The sequence below is a fragment of the Gouania willdenowi genome, chromosome 21 (assembly GCF_900634775.1).
Source record: "Gouania willdenowi chromosome 21, fGouWil2.1, whole genome shotgun sequence".
Taxonomy (NCBI): Eukaryota; Metazoa; Chordata; class Actinopteri; order Blenniiformes; family Gobiesocidae; genus Gouania; species Gouania willdenowi.
The window spans coordinates 27,979,633-28,002,994 of record NC_041064.1 but is presented as its reverse complement, the minus strand read 5'-3'; the positions used below and the strand labels follow the sequence as shown (position 1 = coordinate 28,002,994).

Here is a 23,362-nt window from a genome sequence, read left to right as displayed (position 1 = left end):
TCATGTGAGTGGAGTACACGTGCAAAGTCATAAATTACTATATTTGGCATATGCTTCCAGGAAAGTGGTAGATCAGTGATCGAATGTTACACTTAATACTACTAGTACAGTGCCCGTCGGAAGTATGCATTCATGTGGGAGCATAAGGGGTATAATTGCGGGTGCAAAATATGGGTGCAATTTTCCTGGTTTAATTCTATGGGACATGTGCATGATAAATGGGTTTGTTGTTTGTTTTTTTACTCACTTTTGTTTGGTGTATTTTTCTGCAATGTATGTTTTTTGGAGTCATGTGTATTTTTGTATCTTTCTGTTGTGTTTTTGTGCATTTTTTTTAACCCAAACAAACTGCGACACGGTGACACCATGAACCTGGAACCGGAAGTAGCACGCTCAATACCGCGCTCTTACCGAGGGAGCCATAATTATAAAATGAATGTTTTGACCGTTTTGCTTCACCATATTACTTCAAAATAACAGATGCACACACTCGGGGTATTTGGAAGCCGTCAAATAAGTTTCAGGTGGAATTCACACCATGTAGGGGAGATATTTGCTCCACACACACACACGCATGCACACAGACATTCCTTGCTTTTATAGGTAGATAAACAATGCCGCATGGGCACATGATCACAGCCCAGCCTCCAGAGATGGAAACAAAAAACAGAAATGTAAGGGTCTTTAAATGCACAAACTCTCACTGGTATTATGTATTACATTTCATATGATCATATAATAATCCAATCACGTTTGGAATTGTAGGAGTTTTTATTATTTTTCTTTTGCAGCTCTTTTGTCATGGAACTCCTCCTAGGCTATTAATGCAGCACTAATGACATGTATGTCATCTCATTGGGGCAATGTCAAGGATGTGCAGTCAACCTTTTTTGGCACCAAAATGTCAAGGTCAAGGTCGGACCAAGTGTCAAAAATGAATAGTTATCGTACAAGTTGGATGTTTACATTTTTGAAAAGCTCATCTCAAGTGGAGTATTTTATTTCATTGGACCTAAGCTGTACGACCTATCAGTAAAAGATCAGTAGGGGTCAAATTTCATGCCGCAAGCCATAATAGAAAAAATGCATATAACTTTAATATACAAAGTTTAAACTGCCTCATATTTGATACACCTGATGACTGTCCATCCCTAAACAAGAGTCAAGGTAAGAAATTACCCATCATGCCTTGCGTTCTCGACTGGCGCCATTTAGCATGCCATAATAGGAAAACCACTATAACTCTCATATACAACGGTCAAACAGTCTCATATTTGATAGACATGATGATTGTCTAGCCCTAAACAACAATCAATGTGACAATTACCCATCATGCTTTGCTTTCTCAGATGGCGCCACATTTAGTGGCGTCCGACGCTAACAGATCTAGTGGAAAAATGATAAGTTGTGTTGACTTCAAAACAGTGTTGGATGAATCTTATAAGATGTGAGTAGGTCAAAGAAAAAACAGGCTGTGATTAGTGGGAGGGGCCTATGATGTCACTGGAAAGTCATTCGCCATCACATTCTAAATGCTGTATCTAGGCTATTTTTCAATGGATTTGTATCAAATTCACTGAGAGTGATTTTTAACTGTGTTAACCTTTTTTCCACTGGTGCCATTTAGCATTCCATATAAGAAAAACCGCTATAACTCTGATATACAGCAGTCAAACAGCCTCATCTTTGATACATAATGACTATCCAGCCCTAAACAAGAATCAATGTGAAAAATTGAGATACAGTTTTGCAGTTTCAATTTTCAATTGCCAAATACGTATTTGTCTTGTGAATACAGGTCTCGCCTCATTATTATTATTATTATTATTATTATTATTATAATTATTATTATTATTATTATTATTATTATTATTAATAACAGTAATTACAATAGCAGTGGTTTTTACAGCAATTTAAAGTTTGCCTACCTGAACCAGCCCAAACTTTTTGAAAGATCTTGAAATATGACTATCTTGACTGACAAGAAGGTCAGTAAGTGATCCAGTGGAATCCAAAACACACTCTTTACACAATACCCGGATGACAGGAACCTGCAAAAGAAGACAAAATCATTCTCGGTAATGTTTATTTTTTGAAAACGTATTGGCCACAAATCACACTGAGAAAATAAAAGTAACTTTTATTTGTTACCTCCTGCTTTTACAGCTCTTCTCTTAGTTGGTCCTCTGACACTGTTATTTCACTCGCATCAGCTGGCTTTGGATGGCGGATCTTTTTGAATTCGGTGTTAACAGCGATGTTTGACCTCCTTTCAATATGCCATTTTGCTATGTATTTGTGTGTGCATGATCTTCTTTATTTGGACATGCACAGTGCCATGAATTATTTTTAGTGTCATATGTGACGATCACTCTTTTCAGCCGGCTATAATATAAAACATTTGGCTCATAAACGGAGGTACATTTTTGTTGTGCTTCCTTTCAATGTGCCTTTTTAAGTTACTTTTGTTCAATGTGTCCTGGCCTATGGGGCATTTATTTTTGAGCACAGGCTTCACACAAACCGTTCTCATCTGTCTACTTGGATTGGCTGATGGCACTGTCGGTGGTGCCTGGCTGGTAGACGTTGGTGGCGTTTTATTTATTTTAATTTATTTCAAGCAAATATTGTGCCAAGAACAAAACAGAAGTATAGGCTACACAATATTAATCACATACAATGATGCTTGAAATGGAGTGGGGAGAAGAAAAACTTACTGAATCCCACCCTGATCTAACAAAAAATTAATATAAACAAAATAGCTGCTTCCTATTCAATTTTCTAAAAAAAAAAAAACTCTTTAAGAAACAGTATTATGGTTGCACATATTATACAGATAATGGCACAGGTAACAATGATTTTCAAACACCAACAATGGTAATGGTAATGAAGTAGTATTGAGGATCTGGTACCAACAATGGTAGATGGAATACCACAAGCGTTGGTTGCGCCTGGTTGGTGGATGTCAGTGGCGCCTGGTTGGTGGACATCAATGGTACCTGGCTGGTGGACATCAGTGGTGCCTGGATGGTGAACGTCGGTGGCTTTGGTGGCACCTGGATAATGGGCGTCGGTGGCGTTGGTGGCGCCTGGCTGGTGGACATTAGTGGTACCTGAATGGTAAACACGGTGCCGTTGGTGGCACCTGGCTTGTGGACGTTGGTGGTGCCAACGGGTTGGAATTTGGAAATTGTGGGGCATTTAGTTTCTTTTCACACAAATCCAGATGTTTTCAAAAGTCTGGTTTCCTTACTAATGTTGAGTTGCAGTGCAAGCAGTGGTAGTGAAGCAACAAAAGAACATATACTGGCACTTGAATTTAAAAAAAATATGATGCATTGATCCCACAATATATAAAAAGAGTCTGAAAAGTGTGACAACTTGCCCTGGCCTTTCCTATTATTTTTTAAACTTAAATTGGTGAAAAAGTTATATCATGTATAGGGATGCGCATTGTTAACCGGTTTCGTTTGGGAACCAGTTCAAATGATTCCTTGGAATAGCAAACAAAAACCCTTTACGATACTGCTATCGATTGTTCCCGGGCTATGCCGCCACTGTAAACAAACGCACCCCACTCGCAAATTTGCGATGACGTCACACACACAAACTGCTGCACAGCAGAGATGAGCTGCTTCATGCGATGCTGTAGAAAAGGCCCCAAAGTTAAAGATAAATAAGTACTGTTGTTTATGGAGGTCTCTTTTATCTATGTCTGATGTGTGAGGAATATGTAATTTATCGCTGTTAACGCCAGAGGTGAGATCAGATCAGTATGATATTCCAAATGGGTGTAGGCAGGTGTAGGCAGAAAGCTGTTGACGAGCTGACTAGTGGGCTTCGGCGGTGAAATAATAACTAGAAGTTATGTGTGCTTAACTGAAAGCATGATTACCCACCTCTTATATAGTTTGTCATATTGTTGGTGTTTACTCATGTGGATGTAGTTTGGTTAGTTAATGTGAATGAAAGCCAGAGCCTGCGTGCTCACGGTATGTGTGTGTTCAAGATAGTGCACCCGACTCAGTATGTACATACGTCATGTCTAGTTAAAAGCCTTCTTCTTCTTCTTCTTCTTCTTTTATGTGGTTTATTGGCGGGTGGCACTCATCAGAGAAATGTGCATTTTCCGCCACCTACTGAATCGGAGTATCAACCAGAGTTTTATCCTTTCCCTAAGTCCTAATAAATATCATTATTATTATTATCATCTTCACCACCTAATAACAATATCTTAAAAAAAAAAAAAACTATATTCTTCCCATAAGTTCTGAATAACTAAGGAAATTGATTACCCTTTTCATTTTAACTTTATTCAAGATATTTACCCACATTAGTCTCCATCCACTGACGGTGCAAATCCTGCAGCATAATTTGTCTTGCATATCTACTACATCTTAGGAGAACATGGTCCACATTCTCTTGCTCGTTGCAATGCTCACACAATCCTGTATCTTGCTTTTTGATGAGATGTAAAGTTTTATTCAGCCTTGTATGTCCTATTCTCAATCTAGTAAAGATCCTCTCGTCCTTGTCTAGTTAAAAGCCATTGTCTTTATGCACTTATAATGTAGCATTGGGATGGTTCATGTTTGAGCAGTAATTTGTAGTACTTATTGTGAATTCAGTGTTGTCACTTCAGGCTGCTATTCAGTTAAGCTAATTCAGTGACAGGATGTAGTAGCATACATGTATATTTCACAATAAAAGCAGCCTGCTGGTTTTGGCAGTTAAGGGATTTATATATTGGCCAATGTTGTGTGATAATGATAAAAATGAGGTTAATTTATTATCCTTAGCCGATATCCACTTGACTTGTAGACTCATTTTACTCATTTGAGTATTGTTTATTTGTTTATTGAGAACTCATTTGCTTATTGTTTCACAGTGGTGAATAATGAAGATTTATATTAATAAATCTGATTTTTATTTTAATAAACCAGGTTGTATTCTTTTCTGTACTCATGTACTACTTGTTTTTCAGCCTATTTGGGAATCGATAAAAAACTGGATTGATAAGCAGGAATCGATAAAGCATCGGAATCGCTAAATCCTTGTCAATATACATTTATACAGGGCAAAGGCTTATGTTATGTTTCTACACATATTTAAGTTGTTGTTGACTTGTAATTATGTTGGCTATGTTGCTGGACAATGAACACACAGCCTACAACAAAAGAGCTGGCAATTGACTTGGAATTTCTATTTTCTCTAATTTCTATTGACATTGTATCTGCATTTTGAGAGGATGCTCTTGCATGCCCTCCCCATCTTGCTGTACAATCACGGTGTGTGTTTTCTCCACTCTGTTCTGCCTGGTCCGGGATTTGCTGGCTGGTGACATGCATCCACCTGCCCCCTTATAGCCCCGGGAGGCAGGCAGCGATCCTGGACGAGTGGTACGGACATCGCCGCTGGAGAATTTAAACGTCGTCTCATGACTATAGAGCAGCTCAGACACAAACAACCGGTGCACAACAGAAGGCCAAGCCTGGAAAGGTGGCACCACGGCAAGTGCCTAGACGGAGGACCCAGCCTGGGAAGACAGCACAACAGCCAGGACACAGGGGCAGAAGCTGCTGGACTGGACTTGTGCAGGTAGCACTCAGGCACATCAGCTCGTTCTTAACCTTATTCGAGGTACTGAACCCTGCCAGCTTCATCATTCTTTTTACCAAACAGTTCGTAATTGAAAATATGAAATATGATTTCTTCAAAACATTTGGACAGACAAAATTAGGCCTGTTCAAATCGGTATTCATTTTTAATTTATAAATTAAAATTTTAAATTTAATTTACACTGTTATCGCAATTTATCTTTTGATAAACTAGTTTACCATTGAAATTTATTTTGTGTAACACATTTTTATTGTGTCTGTGGTGTGGACGTATTTCAATATACCTGAGCACCAGTGGTGGGTAAAGTAAACAACAGCGATACTCAAGTAAAAGTACTGATACTTCATATTATCATTAATCAAGTACATTGTAAAAGCACTTGTAAAAATAAATATTTGAGTGAGTAACTTCAGACGCAATTTAGTACTTTCAAAACAAACCATTACTGTACTGCCTAAATGAGAGGCATCGATATATTCATAAAAAAAATGCGTAGTCGGCTTAAAAAACAGAATCAACATAATAAATAGGCAGTTGCTATTGGTCTGGACTCGGACCTCAGACAATCCTGACTATAGCTCCTGTGCTCATGCAGACGCATACGCAGTAAGCCAAATGCCAGTAGTTCCGTCACTGCCAGTAGTTCTGTCACTGCCGGACCCGTGTGCTTCTAGCTATAGTCTCGTCTGTTTTATTTCAGCCCTAACCTTAACCCTAACCCTAAGGTTAGGGTTAAGGTTAGGGTGTATATATATACATATATATATACAAATAGCTGAACCGTCCTAACACAATTGTTCTAAAATATCTTCACTAACATCAAGGGAAAACACAGTAATAACACAGCCCAAGTTTGGAGCGTTACTTCATCCCCTTGCTGATAAGCTAGCACGGTATGTTTTTAATCCTGAGGTTCTGTAGTTTCATATGATATATGTGTCCCCTACGTTGCATTAAAACTGGGCCCGCTACACCTGCTAAAAGGCGGTTTATAGTTAATTTGGCTACAGCCAATAGGCAACCAACAGAGGTGGGTTGTGCAGCATTACTAACCATCACATTTTCTGAGATATGATTTGGAATTCCTAAAAGTGGAGATTTCCACCGTTTCGGGCTGACAAAGTAGGAAGCACATTATATGACGTTTGAAAGGCAAACAGGGTCTGAATGTGGGGCCGTGGATATGCCTGCATATTTTTTGGAGGAGACGCCTGCATTTCTTCTTCTGCCATGTTCTTGAACTACAGTAAGGTAAAGGGGGGCCGTGGATGGGTGGGCCACACCTCTGCCCTGCTGCTGTGATTGATTAATGATGTCTCTCTCAGCCAAAGCTGCGTCTGAGCAAGTCTGAATTTATTGAGAGACAAATTGATGTAACAACATGCATGTATCCAAAAGTAATAGAGTAAAAGTACATATTTATTCTCACAAATTTACTCGAGTAAGTGTAAATTTGAGAGTTGTATATTCTGCAAAATAATTTATCAAATAATAATAATAAATGTAAGAAAATAAATAAAGAAAATAAATCGCTAAGCAGTATTGATAATGGAATCGGAATCGCTAAATTCTTATCAATTCCCATCCCTACACATGAATATGCATAATTAGGCCGCAAATCAGCCTGTTTGTGTAGAGTTGCTCAGAAAGTGACTTTTCAGAGGCTAAAACTCAAGTTTGGGAAAATAAACCTCAAATGCTATGTTTTTTTGGGGTTCTTAAAACAAATGGAGATGGGTGAAAAATAGCATGATACTGGACCTTAAAGCAGTGTTATTATTTATGATGTACTACATATACTGTATATCATACAACAATGGATATATGTGTGCTTTAATATGGGAGATACGCTTTAACATGGAGGGACACATTGCTGGCAGTTGTAAATCATTAAGTTTGACAACAGAGGTTGGATAGTATAAAAGGATTAAAAGCATTTAAAAGTCCAACAATGTAGATTATGGCATTAAAACACCCTAATACCCTAACTCCACCTTCGCTGCATGTCTTATGTGCTCCCGCAGCCTGTGGATACACTTCAATAAATAACTGCTGAGTTTGAGTTTTATTCTGTCTGTTCTCTGTGGAGATGGGGAGGTGTAGATCAGATGATGGGAAACTATGGAGGGTCAGCTGATATAAACATAACATAAAGGGTTGGTAATGTTACACTAAAGAAAGGTCGAAATTTAACAGACTATATTCTGTTCTAAACACCTCCCCACTCATTACAAGCATCCCTTTCCAAAAACATTATTGTATTCAAAGTAACTAACTACACAAAAGCAGAACGACATGTATTGATCCAGGAATTGAACTTACTGTATCTTACCCTAACTTTCTATAAGCAAAGTTTCTTCTCCCGTTCCTTCTTCGTTTTCAAATCCCTATCCCCCTTTCATGGATGTTTTATCATCCTCAAAGATCTTCCTGCTGACATTTTTCAATTAAATCCACTAGGAATGCAGCAAAAGAAAAATTCTTGGCCAAAATAAAAAAACAATAAATGAGAAAGCCAAGGCCAAAAACCAAAACACCGAAATGTATTGTTATGCCAATTATTAGTACCATTTAATTTATAACTCTGTGGACTAACCTCACTTAAATTAAAATATTGCAATTAAGTTAATTAATATTTATCCTTCAAAGTTTATGAAAATATTTATTTAGCACTGACATTCTTACAAAGCACAATATATATCAGGTTTTACAGCGATCTCATTGTTATATCGGATTGGCTGATATTGAGCATTTTATGCAATTATCGTGATTGGCTGTACTGCCTTAGTTCGCCGATCCAATCAGTGATGTCATTGTCGGAATGAAACTTTCAGTAGATGCTCCAAATGCTTTGTTTTATCAGTCTCATTTGCATTGAAGTGTTCCACACCACCGACATGTGTCATATTTCACTCGCATTTGTGGACATAGGTAAAAACCTGTGCGCGAACAGCAAAATTGTCGCTTGGTTGGGCGCAGCGGCTTGCCGAGTCTACCGGCTCTGAAAAAGTGGGCAGCGTCTGCTGTTAGCGTCTGTGTATGAGCATGTTTTGTTCATTCAGCCCGTGCAACTGCATGGTAAAAGGAAGAGTCCTAAGAATGGAGTGCTCCGCTTACTTTCTCTTTAATACCAGTACTTCTGTACGCTTCACGGAATGGTGGACTAGACACAGAAGTGTGTGTATGTGCCCCACCTCCGTCGTGCACATGTGAATATGAACTATTATCAACAGCGGTTTTCTGATCACACACAACTGCGAAATATGTCTGCGCTCCGCGGATGGAGGCTTCACGTATTTCCAGTGTCGCCTGCCTCAACAGCTTGGCCTCTTGTAGTCGACATAGCTCGCTGTTCAGGGGACTAAATGAAATAGTTTTCATTGCATTGCAAAAAGCGGAGCCATACTTTGGACTGCTTACTGTCAGCCATGTTTACTCAACCAGCAGCAACTGTCGTCATGACGCTCTTGTTATGGAACAAAAGTTGAAGTGTTAGACCCCAAAAAAACATTCACTGGCCACGAGCAAATAGACTGTCCAACAAGATCCGGGATGATCCTCGACTGCTGTCCAATAGACAGCATCTGTGAGAGATGGGCTTAAAGAACAAAAAACTTCTCCAAAGGCCTTGTCGCCTTCAATGTCACAAATCTGTCAGTTTGGACTAGAGAACCAAACATGGGACATTGAAAGGTGGAAGAAAGTTTTTTTCTCTGATGTGAAAAAAATTACCTTGACGGTCCTGATGGCTTCCAGCATTACTGGTATGAAGAGGAGATCCGCTGAGCTGTTTTCTACGTGGCACAGTCGAGGGAGTGCCATCATGATCTTGGCTGCTTTTTCCTTCAATGGAACAATAGAATTAGCTATGTAGAGATGGTGCAGGGAGCATCCCTCATGACTGGGGGTCCTTGTCTGTGACTGGTTTCTCAACAGGACAACGCTGCAGTTCACAATCCCAGCCTGACAAAGGACTTCTTCCAGAGGAATAACGTCACTCTTTTGGACCATCCTGTAAGTTCTCCTGATCTAAACCCAATTATGAACATATGGGGATGGATTGCAAGGAAAGTTTATAAAAATGAACATCAGTTCCAGACAGTGGAGGCCCTCCGTGAAGCCATCTTCACCACTTAGAGCAACGCTCCCACTAGCCTCCTGGAAACACTGGCATCGAGCATGCCAAATAGATTTTTGAGGTAATTAACAATAATGGAGCAGCTACTCATTACTGAGTCCTTTTTTGAAATTTTTAGTTCTGTTTTAGGGATTTTTCAGGGTTTTTTTAAGCTATGGCCTTAAACCTTTGATCAGCTGATGAACAGCCTATTTCAGTTTTTTTTGTGTCTCATTCCCATTTCTTATTTTTGCATTTTGAAGCTCTACTTAGAACCCAGGCCTGCATTTAGGTACCAAAACATGGTATCGTTTGATTTTCCGTGAATCAGTATCAGGTAGGACCGAAGGAATTTGTTACCCATCCCTACTCATATAATCGGTTTGTTTTTTTAAATACACATATATATATATATATATATATATATATATATATAATATCAAATTAAATATGTTTTCATAAAACACAAAGTGCATTGAAAGATCTTGATGAGGAGTAGCTTATCTGCTTTATCACATTGAAGTCTGTTCCTGACAATCTTTCCCTGTTAGCTCTTGCTGTTTGTCTCTTGCGCTCATCTCCGTTTCTGAGTGGGTTCTGTGCATCCAATTTCATGTGCATCAATTCTAGTGCTCATGCTTGATTTCCACATTCAAGTAATGATCCTTGTAACGATAACCAAGTTCATTTGCTATGAATCGCAGAGGATCTTGAGGATGCGCGCCAGGCATCGATGTAGGAAGCTGCTCGTATCTACGGCTTCGAAGAGACACAGAATCGTAAATTGCACTTGAGACTGGTGAATTATTTTCATTGTTTTTACTCGTTGATCTGTCTCAATCTGTGTTTAGAAGACGTTTTAGTGCTCAGATGTATTGAAATACAGTCACTCCACAGACACGTTGCCCCATTTCCAGTGCTTGCTTGTTGCAGTGTTTGCAGGTACACCCTTTACAGATGCCAGTCTGTTGCACGGCGATATAGAGACAATGTTATACTCACTTATACTTATAGATTCCAACTCTCCTATCATACATGATTTTTAGCTTATGGGATTAGGCGATGTATACCTGAATCGAAGCACAAGGAGAAAAAATACTATTGACTATGCACAAAAAATGTGTTCCGCCTTGGTGTGTGGAGGTGTATTTCATCACATAGGTATAATGTATGTTGAAACTTGACCAGTTAAATAAATTTTCTTTTCTTGTTTGTTTTATTAAAGATTTGCTATTTGGATCATCGCTGTGGACCTCACTAAGGAAATGTGTCGCCTGTTGGTGACTTCCTTTTTTATTCTACTGAGCTCAGTGAAGATGAGCCACTGTAACTGCAGCCTACAGAACAACATGAGACAACTGCATAACAGGTTTGCCATCAGCCTGTACCAGACGCTTATCAGGACTGAGAACAGCTCCAACCTCATCTTGTCTCCGTCCAGCGTCTCTCTGTCTCTGGCACTGCTGCAGCTTGGTGCTAGGAGCAACACGTTGGCTCAGCTGGAGGCCAGCCTGGGATATAACGTCAATGGTGAGTACTTTTTTCCCAAGACTAAATGGATAAATGGGTGAAGCTTGCATTCAGAGAGGGGTTTTTGGTGTTTCTCAGTGCTGTTGGTGCCAGGTGGTGCTGCTGCTGCACATTGGTATCTGGAGCGGTAATACCTGCCTCCAAACCAACCCTAAGCTCATTAAACACGCAGCACAGCCTCTGGGTCGAGAGGTCGCTGTGTTTGATTATCAACAAACTTATTTCATTGATTACAAAAGAAGGTGGTGCAATTCAGCTAACAGATCCAAATCACCCTCTGAAAAAGATTCAAGTCATAGGTGAATGTTAAATAAATGTTAGATTAGTATTTCAGCTTGTGGTAAAACATTTCTTGTTTTTTTGTTGTTTAAAAAACAAAAACACAAGTGATTAGCATTTCAACCAAGGGAAAATTAGGAAACATGTATTCCTGTTTGTTACAATATGCCAGTTGTGTCACTGTGTGTGTGTGAGCTGAGAGAGTTAATAGGCTCCCCCTTCCATCCTGGTCCACTCAGTATGCTACATAATATTATTGCCTTCCCTTAACTATTTTAATAGAGCTGTCAACTTTAAATAAAACCTTGGAGTGAGATTAATCTGGATCGACCACAAATTTGATAGTGCTTACTAGCTTACATACAAATGATTTACTGGGGGTCTGATTTCCTGCATTGTGGTAGATTTAGAGGTAGTATTCTGGAGATGGGAATACCTACATTCATTCAAAGCCATCCTAACTTATGGCCTCACAGTGAAACTGCATTCAGCATAGAGTGCTGCAGCGATCATTTACGAGTAGCTATTACATTATAAGCACCCAATGCCTTTACATGGTTTAACAACACATAATAAGGTGACCAGATTTCTGAAATGAAATCAGGGGACATTTCCCGTATTTCCTGCTTGTTGTCTCCCTCTGGAAACTTTTATATTTTTAAAGCTATTTGGTGCAATCTAGAACAGTACCAATAGGGGTCCTTTAAAACCTTGCAGGGGGTACTTGGAATTATTTATGAATCCCAGACAGTGCTCATCAAATATTTAAGCAAATATATTCACTAATTTACATTAATGAACACTTGAAATTAGATATTTCCTAACTTTTACTCGTAAATACTAGTTGTATCTGCCTAAATATGATTAATATTTAGCCTTAAAAAGTTAGAAAATGCTAGAAGGCTGCTCAACTATGGGAACAGGAACAATAGGAAATAAATTCATTATTATTTTTAACAAAGTTTCATGTGCAATTAGTTTAATTGTTTCAAAACTTTAGTAAATTGAACAAATGTTCTTTCTGAATGGGAATGTGTGAAGCTTTCCTCATTCTTCTAAATACCTAACCTGGACAGCCGTGCACCCAAACGTGTGCTCATTCAGCATGCACCGTTACACACCCACGCTAACACACACACCCAAGTCAGTGCACATTGCCTCACACACACTCGGGCGGATTCACTAAAGGTTTAGTGGTATTAAACCATGTGCAAACTTCACTCCACGCGCTAATAAGGAGTACAAATTCCTGGGAATCAGGAGTGCGCCACTGCTGCGCTTCCCAATGCGCCCTCAGTCCATTTAGCGCGTTTCCCTCTAATGAATATGCATAGTATTCCCAGGCGGAGCAAAAATATGGGAGAAGGAAATGCAAATAAATGTATGCAGGGGGAGCAATGCGATTAATGAAATCTGTTGAATTGTTTGTGGTAAATGTTTTAGTACCAGAAAATAGTACGACTGAAAAGTAGCGGCAAACACACAAATACAGAGATCATCGCCGCAGTAAATGTGGACAGAAAACACAGCGAAGATGAAAAAAGGCTCCAGTTGTGTGTGTGTGTGTGTGTGTGTGTGTGTGTGTGTGTGTGTGTGTGTGTGTGTGTGTGTGTGTGTGTGTGTGTGTGAGAGAAAAAATGCTGGATGTCCATCTCTCCTCTGTCTCACACACACGCACGCAATGAGCCCATCAGCACCCATCCGTCACTCACAGTCACGTTCACGCACATTGCTCCACTGCGGGATGAATAAAGAATATCTATCTATCTATTTATCCATTTTTTTATTTGTTTCTTCTACTATCACCTTCAATTGCGAATGCATGAGGGGTTCAAACTCTGAGTATGTTTGGGCTCAAATGAGGGAAACTTTGAGTATCCCATTACTTAAACGTGAGGTATGTTCTTCTCTGAGTATGTCACCATGGTAACATTGTCCATGAACTAAACCTGCTCGCTGGCAGGTTTTATCAAAGAAACCCTGGGTTTCTACATGGCTCCGCCCACCTGCAAACCGTTTGTCAAGGAACACATTTTTTTTTTACTTTGACTTGACACTCTTCTCTGACACACATTAGTAACATCACACACCACAGACGTGCTCACATCATCGAATGTTGTGTTGCTTTACGTTGTTTTAGAGTATTAAGTAAAAGACACTGAGAGGTTGATCTGATTTAAAACGCCTACTGGCGTCTGTAGTAAAGTTCCCTTGATACAAACCTGTGGAGAATGTAAAGGGGAGAGGACAATTTAAATGAATCCACTTTTAAGGCTCAATTGTTGTTTTATACTGTAATACTAATTGATCAATAGATCACGTAACTTTGAAGTTATGGTGGCGCAGTGAATTATGACACTGCTCTTGGAAGCATAATGTAGGTCGCGGATTTGCAACTCGCTTCAGTCTTTTTTATGACATTTTTTGAACGTCAAGATGACTCAGGCGACAATATTACATTAAAAATCAATCTAAATGTTGCGATATCAAGCGGCAGTCACTGTCTTTATAGCAAGTGTAATGGGAGGGCTCTCTATGCAGCCATCCTATGCTACTGCCACGTCTCCTCAGACACATTTATATTCATATTATTCCCCGCTCGTCACGTCACTGAAGAGTAAAAGTTATGAAGTGACCAAAAAACGTGGCTAATCACTGGTTATTTAAGCCACTATAGTCACTGAAGGTGCTTTCAGTGTGAATGCACCTTTAGAACATGCTTATATTCCTCAAACGCCAGCTTATTTCACCCATCAAGGTGAATAAATCACTCTCTTCCGGGTGGTTACCATCAGTGTTGTGCTAGTTACTGAAAAAAAGTAACTAGTTACCGTTACTAGTTACTTCATTCACAAAGTAACTCAGTTACTATTTTGATTACTTACACCAAAAAGTAATGCGTTACTGCAAAAAGTAACTTTTGAGTTACTTAGAATTAAAGGATGTATTATTTATTTTGGGTCATTTGTGTCCATACAGCTTCATATTAGTGCAGTAATAATATAATAATCCACTGTTGATCAACTGCTATAAAACAAGCATAATTGATGTGCATATAAAGCACAAAACAGCAGTTCCAAAATTAAAACAGTAATTTTTCAGCCTTAGCACAGTAATGTAAAGTAAGCTGTGCATATTCCAGGTGCACATTCTGCTGTTGAAAATGCTTATAAAAATAAATGTGGAAAAACTAATTCACAGCATTTTTCTCAGCTACACAATGCTAAACATATCAGGCTAACGAGCTGCTGTTATACAGTGACTCAGCAGCAGCGACAGGCTGCATATTTACAACAACATACCGTGCAATAGTTTGGCTGACCTGTCCCTGGATAACAGTCACAGTCCGTTAAAATCCAGCCACAGCGTTAGCTTAGCTTCACTGATGCATCTTTTGGAGAAAAAAATAATGCGTGTATTTCCACTCTGAGAAGCACGTCCTGCTCTCGCATTGACTCGCCATGATTGGCGCACATGATGTAAACAGAAACACGCTGACAATGCTTCTTCTTCTACTGTTTTTCTGTGTAAATTCCATTATTATTTCTTTTGTCAAGAAGACCTCAATGGCTCTGTTGTACAGTTGATCGGTGCGCTTCAGGTCCATGAGTAAGTCTTTTTCTATGGACGTAGAGGCTAATGCTGAAAGCTGTGTCTGTCCGGTCGTGTTTCTGGCAGAGGTTTTAGGAATCTTCAATGCTGAGAATGAGTGCTCATCAGAGGCTACACCTTACAGCCACCTTTCGGGTTCTTACGAGTGCTTATCCAATCACAGGATGCGTAGATGTCAACTTCAGTGTGAGACCTTCGACGTGGCCTCGGTGTCGCAGATTCGAGAACTGATTGGCTATTGCTACATACTGTGTCTGTTCACTTACAGTGCGCAGGCGCAGGAGCCCACTTTGTTCATTCTGAAGGCCTGAGGCAGATTTCATAGAACCTGGCAACACAAGCTAGCTGAAATATGATTGGATAAAAACTCTATCATAATATATAACACTGGCAGCAGTGCAACCAAGAAGATATAATATAACATAAAGAGAACATACCAGGGAGAATAATTTCATTTAAAAATATTTATGAAAAAAAATACATTTACTTTTCTGTATATGTTTAGGCCAGCAGAGAAGGCCTTGCTGGGCCTGACGGTCCACAACTGCCTCTCAGAGCAGCCTCCTGCTCCGCAGACACACACTATTACCCGGTTGTCACTGGAGCGATGATGTGATGAGGTGACCAAAAAGCGAAACAACGTTCAAGCAACTCATCACAGGCGATTTAAGCAACTATAGTCGCTGAAATCGCGTTCAGTGAGAACGTACCTTTACAATAGGTTCATATTCCCCACACACCATCCTATTTCACTCATCGGGTTGAAATAAATCGCTCTCTTCTGTTGCCAAGGTAGGTCATATTATCATTGCTCCATTGATGATGGCTTTTCATCACGCTCATGCACGAGAGTAACTCAAAATTTATGGTACATACTCGGAGTTGATTGACCCTCTTCATTCCAGCTGTAATAGAACCGCATACTCAGTTTCCCATAGCGGGGTATTTTGACTCAGAGTTTAGGGAAAGAACTAAAAGAGGACCCCGAAAGGGCTTAAAGATTCATATGAATCTTAAACCTCTTTATTGAGACAGTTCCACGAGAGAATCCTGTCAAAAAGCATCAAAGATGATTTTCTGCACATTTCCAAGGAAAAAAAAATTAAAGATAGTTTGTTACAATTAAAAACATTCTGTCCTTTCTGTCCTCCTCTGCAGATGTTCAGGTCCAAGACTTCTTGTTGCACTTGCAGGGTGACATCAGTAACAGCAGCCAGAGTACATGGTTACAGCAGACCTGCACATTGTTCATTCAGAGTGGAGTCAAACTTCTGACTGAATTCACAAAGCATGCTTCAGCCTGGGGCGTCGACAGAGTCATGAGAGCCAATTTTAGCCAATCCAACCACATCCGAAGCCAGCCGCAGCGTGTAGGGCTGCACCAGGGTAATTTAAACTTACCGTTTGACATTCAGTAATAAGTAAATTTTTGCATTTTTATATATAATTGACCGTCTGAACTCAACAGACGTACGAGTGCTTCTAAATCACATGATTACTTTTAATTGACATAGCAGCAAGTACAAGCAGAGCTTTCATAAAAAGTGTGCATCAGACCTCTTTATGATGACTTCATCAGTGTGTGCCAGCCTTGATACCATACTAGAAGTGAGCTAGCATTGCTTGAAAGGATGATTGCAGGAGAATGGACTTGACTCCCACAAAAACAGGAGTCAAAAGTCTCCCGAGGAGACAAATGAACAAATATACTGTAACTATGGTTGTGGGAACATTTGTAATAAACCAAACCAACAAAATGCTAGTAATTTGTTTCCAATGTAAGACAATATAGCAAATATTCTCAATATGTTTATCTTTAAGGTAAATATTGACTTTTTGAACATAGTTAAACCGAAAAGCAGCAGGGCTGTCAAAAATGTGTCCCAGCTCCTATAAAGCTTAGAGTAGCTAAACCCCCCGAAAAAACTTTTTTTGCTGAATACATATTTAAATGGATATGAAGTAGTATTGTTGATTGATTCTAATCCAACTCTTGAGATTTTAGTCCAAGTATTTTAATTTGCATATTCTATTCTAAAAATGTAAGAGTGACTTCCCTCTATGGGTCGAAACCATGGCTATTTATTATCTTCCCCTGCAGTGAGCTTTAGCTAACAATATTATCTTTAACCCTCATGTCCCAGTTAGACAAAAAAGCTATAGGACGCTCTGTGTAAATTGTGGTAGAAGGTCGATTGAGAATAAACCGGTTACAGTAAGAATCACATCAAAACATGTTATAGAGGGCCTATACTGTGAAGCTGAATAAGTATGTTTGGATATTTATCTACGTATTTCACCTGACCAAACATTCGCCACCCCAGCTGTACTACAAAGAAGGGCATCAACATGTTCCCGTAACCCAGTGTTTTCCAACCTGGATCAGTACGCGCTCACTTAAAACGGGTGGAGATTACTTTGTGTGACCAACGCAGACATTGAGAAACCGTGCTGTGAAACTTAAGTCACAATTGAGAAATAATTTTTAAAAAATATGAAGAATTAAAATCCATAATCCAGACCAAAAACAACACTGTTGCTGCAACAAAAGCAGGGTGGAAGGAATGCTGACAGATAGCTGATGGCTGTTAATATGTACATTTGTGAGATTATACAATAATAATTAATCAATTAAATTTTACTTTACTTCACTAAAGCACAGACCTATTGTCTGCGACTCTAATGCTGTGTTCATAAAGCTCAGCCTACATCGTAAGATGGAAGATATTTGTATTTTTTTCAATATAAGCCACCCTGCACTCATTAAACAGAGCAGCACGATGTTTGAAGACGTATTCCCTGTGGAGCGTACAGCTCCCAATCCTTCAATAGTGCAAAGGTCATGGCATGCACATTTCCAGTCCGCTTTCCAGTTTGACTTGTCAAAGTTGTGTTTTTTAAACCGTTACATCAATTATTCAAAATGTTTACTAGTTTAATTCTTGAGAACTTTTATATGATTAGAGGAAACAGAAAACGTGTGAATTCTGGCATTGCTGAACAGAGACTCTCTTAGTCCATTCTTTTAGTTGTTTCATAGTTCTACTTACTAGGTTTCGTGTGCATGCATTGTTAAGAGTTGTGCATAAAGAGTAACCAATCCTAGAGGTTTTCAAAGCTGGAAATAAAAAAAATACCTTGATTATGGGTGGGGCTTCTGGAGCAGTTAAGACATGTCCATTCCATACTATAAAATCTCCAAATAACAATCTATGCTATGTTAACTACCTACTCAATACTTACTATACTCTCTATTAGCTATTCTCTTAATCCAATCTACTCGTAACAGATTGCAGTGTCAACAGGTGCTGGTTTGTATAGGAGGAGCGGGTCCATCAGTAGTGATTTATAAGTATGAAGCCACCAAAATGTCACAAATCACCATTCTCAATCAAGAGCAAAATTAGATTATAGTAGCCGGGTTTCAACCCATAAAGAACAGGCACAATTGCATTTTACAACAAAATGTTAAGAGTTGGACAAAAAAAAATTAACAATTGTACTTCATACACACAAACAAAAATATCAGCTGGGAAAAAAAAGTGTTTTTTTTTTTTTTTAATCCCATATTTTGCATGGGAATGTTTATACTCATTTTTTACGCTCACATCTGTTCCTACGAATGGTTCATAAATGAGGCCTCATTCAAAAAACACCCCTGATTTTTGGTATTTTGATGTCATGTTGGTTTACGGAAACATTATTTAGAGGGTTGATTCCTGGATCCAAAAATGTAACAGGACTGACTTGTGTTATGTGGTTTTGTTCCTGTGCAGCTGAGGTGTGGGCTCAACAGGCAGGAAGTAGCAGCGGTGAGCTCTCAGGCTCAGGAGAAGCCCAGACCGAAGTACAGTGGTTGGGCCACCGCCTGCAGGTAGCGCTGGTCAACACTGTCTCCTTCAGAGGTGCCTGGCAGAAACAGTTTCAGTTTACCAACACACAAAACCTGCCCTTCATCCTCTCTGACGGCACCGCCTTCAAAGTGCCCATGATGTACCAGGCTGCAGAGGTTAGGTTTGGTAAGAAAGCAAATATCCATCCATCCATCCACCCATTCATCCATCCAGTTGCGGTGCCGAAATTTTGATTCTGGATGGGCCAGTTAATAATGTATTAAAAAAAGGGTTTCCCTTATTCTCTGTTTCACCGCTTTTCTGTGATACTGATGCTGCATTCCAGGCCACTCTGAACTTTACGCTTCTCATTTGAATTTTAGAGCAATTAGAATAATGGCAATAATGATTGTGTGATCTTATCTGGCTGACAGAAGTGTGAGTGTAAGGCTTGGAAATTCGGTGTCCAGCTCTGCTCCACTGTTGTATGGGGTTCCACAGGGCTTTTTTTTTAGGGCCCCTGGTTTTTTTCTTTGTAGTTATTGCCTCTGAGCTCCATCCTGAGAAAGCATGGCATGTCTTTCCATTGCTATGCTAATGACATTTAGATATATGTGTCACTGAAAAAGAAGAATGCTTTCTTTCTCACACCAATTCTGTCATGTCTTGAAGATTGCTGAGTCAAAGGTTTGCCTTTTGGTTTCTCAGGTATGTTTTAACGCACCGCATGGAGGGAAAACTGCGCTCACATGAAGCAGAGGTGACAGGTAGCGATAAAAATTCGATAAAAAAAAACTTTCTTTTTATCGTCTCTATCGCTGTCATCCTACCAGTAGTGTTATCCCGCTTCAAGCTAGAGAATGTAGCAGCTGTAGTAACCACGCTGTATCAATTCACGAATGCACTCTGAACGTACGTATAGCATTTAGCATAGCACGGTTAATTCCAAAGGCAGCATGGAGAGCTGCCTTTTTATGTAAATGGTTTTCATCTTGGAGAACTGACTGCGCATGCGCGAACACATAAAGACACACTATGGGGCCAGAGGCAGAGCAACAATGTGCTTTTGGAAGAGGGTGTGGCCTCTTCCTGGCTTTTGATATCTAAATGATTATAAAACACAGGAATGTCTCTTGGATAAAAAAGATTGTGACTTGCTTTTAATATCTAAAACAAACAAACCAACTACTATGAACATTGATGGCATATTTAGTTTCATCTTAAAAGTTGAGTCTGGGTTTCTTCTTTCTAAATTCCAAAGAAAAAGATTACGTTATCTATTGAGTGCTCCTTTAGTAGAGATGGGAATCGAAAACTGGTTCCCAGTAATCCAGTTCCTAATCGTTTGTTTGCTTGACTGTCGATTACGCTTATCGGTTCCTCTTACGTTGCAAATACTTATATATATCCTTCCACCATATAGTTGTTTGCCGTCTACCGCGGATAATCCACCTCCTCTACCCGCAGCTGTGTTGTCCTTCGTGCTGTGTTTTTAGCATCTCTGTTGCTATGCTACACACTTCCGGGTTCTGGACACTCACGCAAAAGCTGCTTCTTGTACGGACTTTTCTTCCAAAAACAACAAAGTTCAGCAAGAACAACAAATATCTCCCCGACGCGGTGCCAGTTCGACCTGAAACTTTGTCAACAGGTTCCAAATACCCCAAGTGTGTGTATCTGTTATTTTGGAGTAATTTAGTCATTTCAAAATGTTTATTTCAATTTTATTTCACTTCTGGACGGCCCCGAAATCAAACCTATTCAGCTTTTGACCTCAGGGTGTGAGGGGGCACTAGCGCACCATCTACATACATCTATATCTATCTCAGCTCCTCACCCGAGCAAGAGTCACGTGTGCGGCAGTTCTATCAGAAACATCAAAAAATAATAAATTAATAATGAGTGATTTAATAAAGTGATCAGCTCCACCTCATCTTACTGTAACTATAGCAGTTTCATTAATTCTACATGTTTGGGCTACTTGGTTGGCTATTGTCTGCCAGCCTTTCTCTCTCTTTTTTTTAGCAGCGCTACTGTTGCCTTTTTTCCATGTCATGTCTTTCATGTCTTCATATGTTGTTCAGCAGGTGTAAACAAAGCTGCGCGTTTGTGATCCATACTTTCATCAGCGATTCTGTGATCAAATTCATGGTCTTCTTAAAAAAGCCGTGACCGTGCACTTATCTGAAACATCCACAACCGGCTTCACTAAGCCTCGTCTCTTTATCCTGCCTTGGCAAATGTGCAACCAATTTATTCAAGATAGCGCTGAGCAGACTTTGTCTAACCTTGTATTCTTATTCATCCTGGATGTATTTATTCAACTTCTGTCAATACCCCCTGGACAACCCATAATACAGAATCCACAACTGAACAATACAGCGTACACAAAACTAACTACAAACAAAATCTTGACTTGGAAAAACACCCTGCAGAAGCTTCAACAGTCCTATATTGATGCTCTGTTTCTTGCTTGCAGGTCACTTTAGGACATCAGATGACCAACGTTACACCTTGTTGGAGCTGCCCTACCTTGGGCGCTCTCTGAGCCTGCAGGTTATTCTGCCTATTGAGAGGAAGACTCCCATCTCCTTCCTTGAGTCTCAGCTTACTGCCCGTCAACTAGCGTCCTGGGAAAGCGGTCTACGCAGGACCAAGATGGACATTTTTCTACCCAGGTAAAACTGATTACAGTATATGGTATTGATCTGAATCATTGATGTTGGCAACAAAATCTTGTTATTTGGTGTTTTCAGATTCAGGATGCAGAACAGGTTCAACCTGAGATCAGTGCTTCCCGCCATGGGCATCAGTAATGCCTTCAGTCCCACAGCCGCTGATTTCTCAGGAATGTCAGGTCAGTTCATCCGGTTGGGATAATGTCAAAACAGGGATGGCGATAAAGGAAAAGCAAGGGTACCACAGACCACTTCTAAAACCTGATTGAACCTCGGCTAAAGGCCAACTCATTGCAGGTGGTGTTTAAAGTGTATATGACACCATTTTGACATCTTATATTTTCGACACTTTTATTCTATGAAAAAAGTCATACCGATATCCATTAAATAGAAGCACTTTGAAAATGTTTACTTTTCATGCTTGGTTGCAGGTAAATCTGAGCATGAGTTGCAGACAGTTATTCCATCTGAAGGATTGATTTAGTTTTATCAATATAAACCCTATTTGAGTGACATGGTTGATGTAGGACAGCTCAGTGCCAATAGTGTCAAAAGTTAATGCCTTTATTCCGTATTGTTTTGACAACTAGAAGGGAATAGTTGCTTTATGTCTGGAAAAAATGTTTCTGAATTTAGTACCTTAAATCAATATCTGTTAAGAATGCTAACTTATGAGAACTCTATAATCATCAGCCTATCAGAATCAGAATAAAATGGGGGAACAGGGACGGGAAAATTGTGGGTCTCCATAGCTAAAGCTATTTAGCAGTAGATTTATAAGAAAAATGTCCTTTATCATTGCACAAACCCCCTGATGAACCTCTTGCATAATAGTCTAGTTCTGTCACTGTGTCCACATGCACCTTGGTTCTTAGCTGTGTTCTACTTCCTGCAGTGGAGGAAGGTCTTTATGTGTCCGACGCCTTCCATGAAGTCAGGATGGAGGTCACCGAGGACGGGACTAAGGCAGCTGCTGCTACTGGTGAGCATAGAGAGAAACGATCATATCTACAATCTTTTCATTGTACTGTGCAGCATCATCAAACCTCATGATTCTATATCAACATAGACTATGAATACATATATTATTCTCTATAATAATAGTAATAATAATAATAATTTATTTTTTTAAATGCATTAAAAAAAAGTAATTTGCAGCTTAACAGAAGCCTGACACTGTTACCCCCTGACACTGGGATGTTTATGTAGATTAAACTGATTGTGTTAATATTGCTTTCTTACTCGTTTTATCGCTTTTTTCTCTTCTCTTATTTCTGTATATCTACTGTTGTAACAACTAAATGTCCCCATTATGCGACTAAATAAGCACTATCTTATCTGTTATCACAATTCAACATAGCATAACATATTTGAATAATGCAGGTACAGTAGACTGAACATGTTCAAAGTAATCTTCTCAACACTTCTCAAAGGCCCCATATGATACTACTTTTCATATGATTTCACGTAGGTCTCAGAAGCTCAACAAAATAGTATTTGAAGTGTATTAGCCCAATCGTATCAGTCGTCCTAAATTTCAGCGGTTTAAAAAGTTGTGCTTATCCCCTCAGAATGACAGACTGATTGCAGGTCATTTAAGGAAGTACTGGCACTTTTTCCCACTTAAAGTTAAAGTTTCTTCACTCCAGCAACATAGCAGTCATCCGTTTATTTGGATACTACTTGGACGGTCA

The 23,362-nt window shown here is 39.4% G+C and overlaps 1 protein-coding gene across 1 annotated transcript in view; it reads left to right on the top strand.

Moving 5' to 3' along the window:
* The window catches only part of serpine3 (serpin peptidase inhibitor, clade E (nexin, plasminogen activator inhibitor type 1), member 3), a 71,481-nt gene that overhangs the window by 36,390 nt on the left and 11,729 nt on the right, over nt 1-23,362 (top strand). Inside the window, exons 2-7 of the mRNA XM_028437073.1 lie at nt 10,962-11,266; nt 16,316-16,543; nt 18,934-19,176; nt 21,470-21,668; nt 21,747-21,847; nt 22,564-22,650. Of these exons, the coding sequence (XP_028292874.1) occupies nt 11,002-11,266; nt 16,316-16,543; nt 18,934-19,176; nt 21,470-21,668; nt 21,747-21,847; nt 22,564-22,650 (1,123 nt within the window). The 5' untranslated portion in view covers nt 10,962-11,001. The remainder of the gene's footprint in view (nt 1-10,961; nt 11,267-16,315; nt 16,544-18,933; nt 19,177-21,469; nt 21,669-21,746; nt 21,848-22,563; nt 22,651-23,362) is intronic.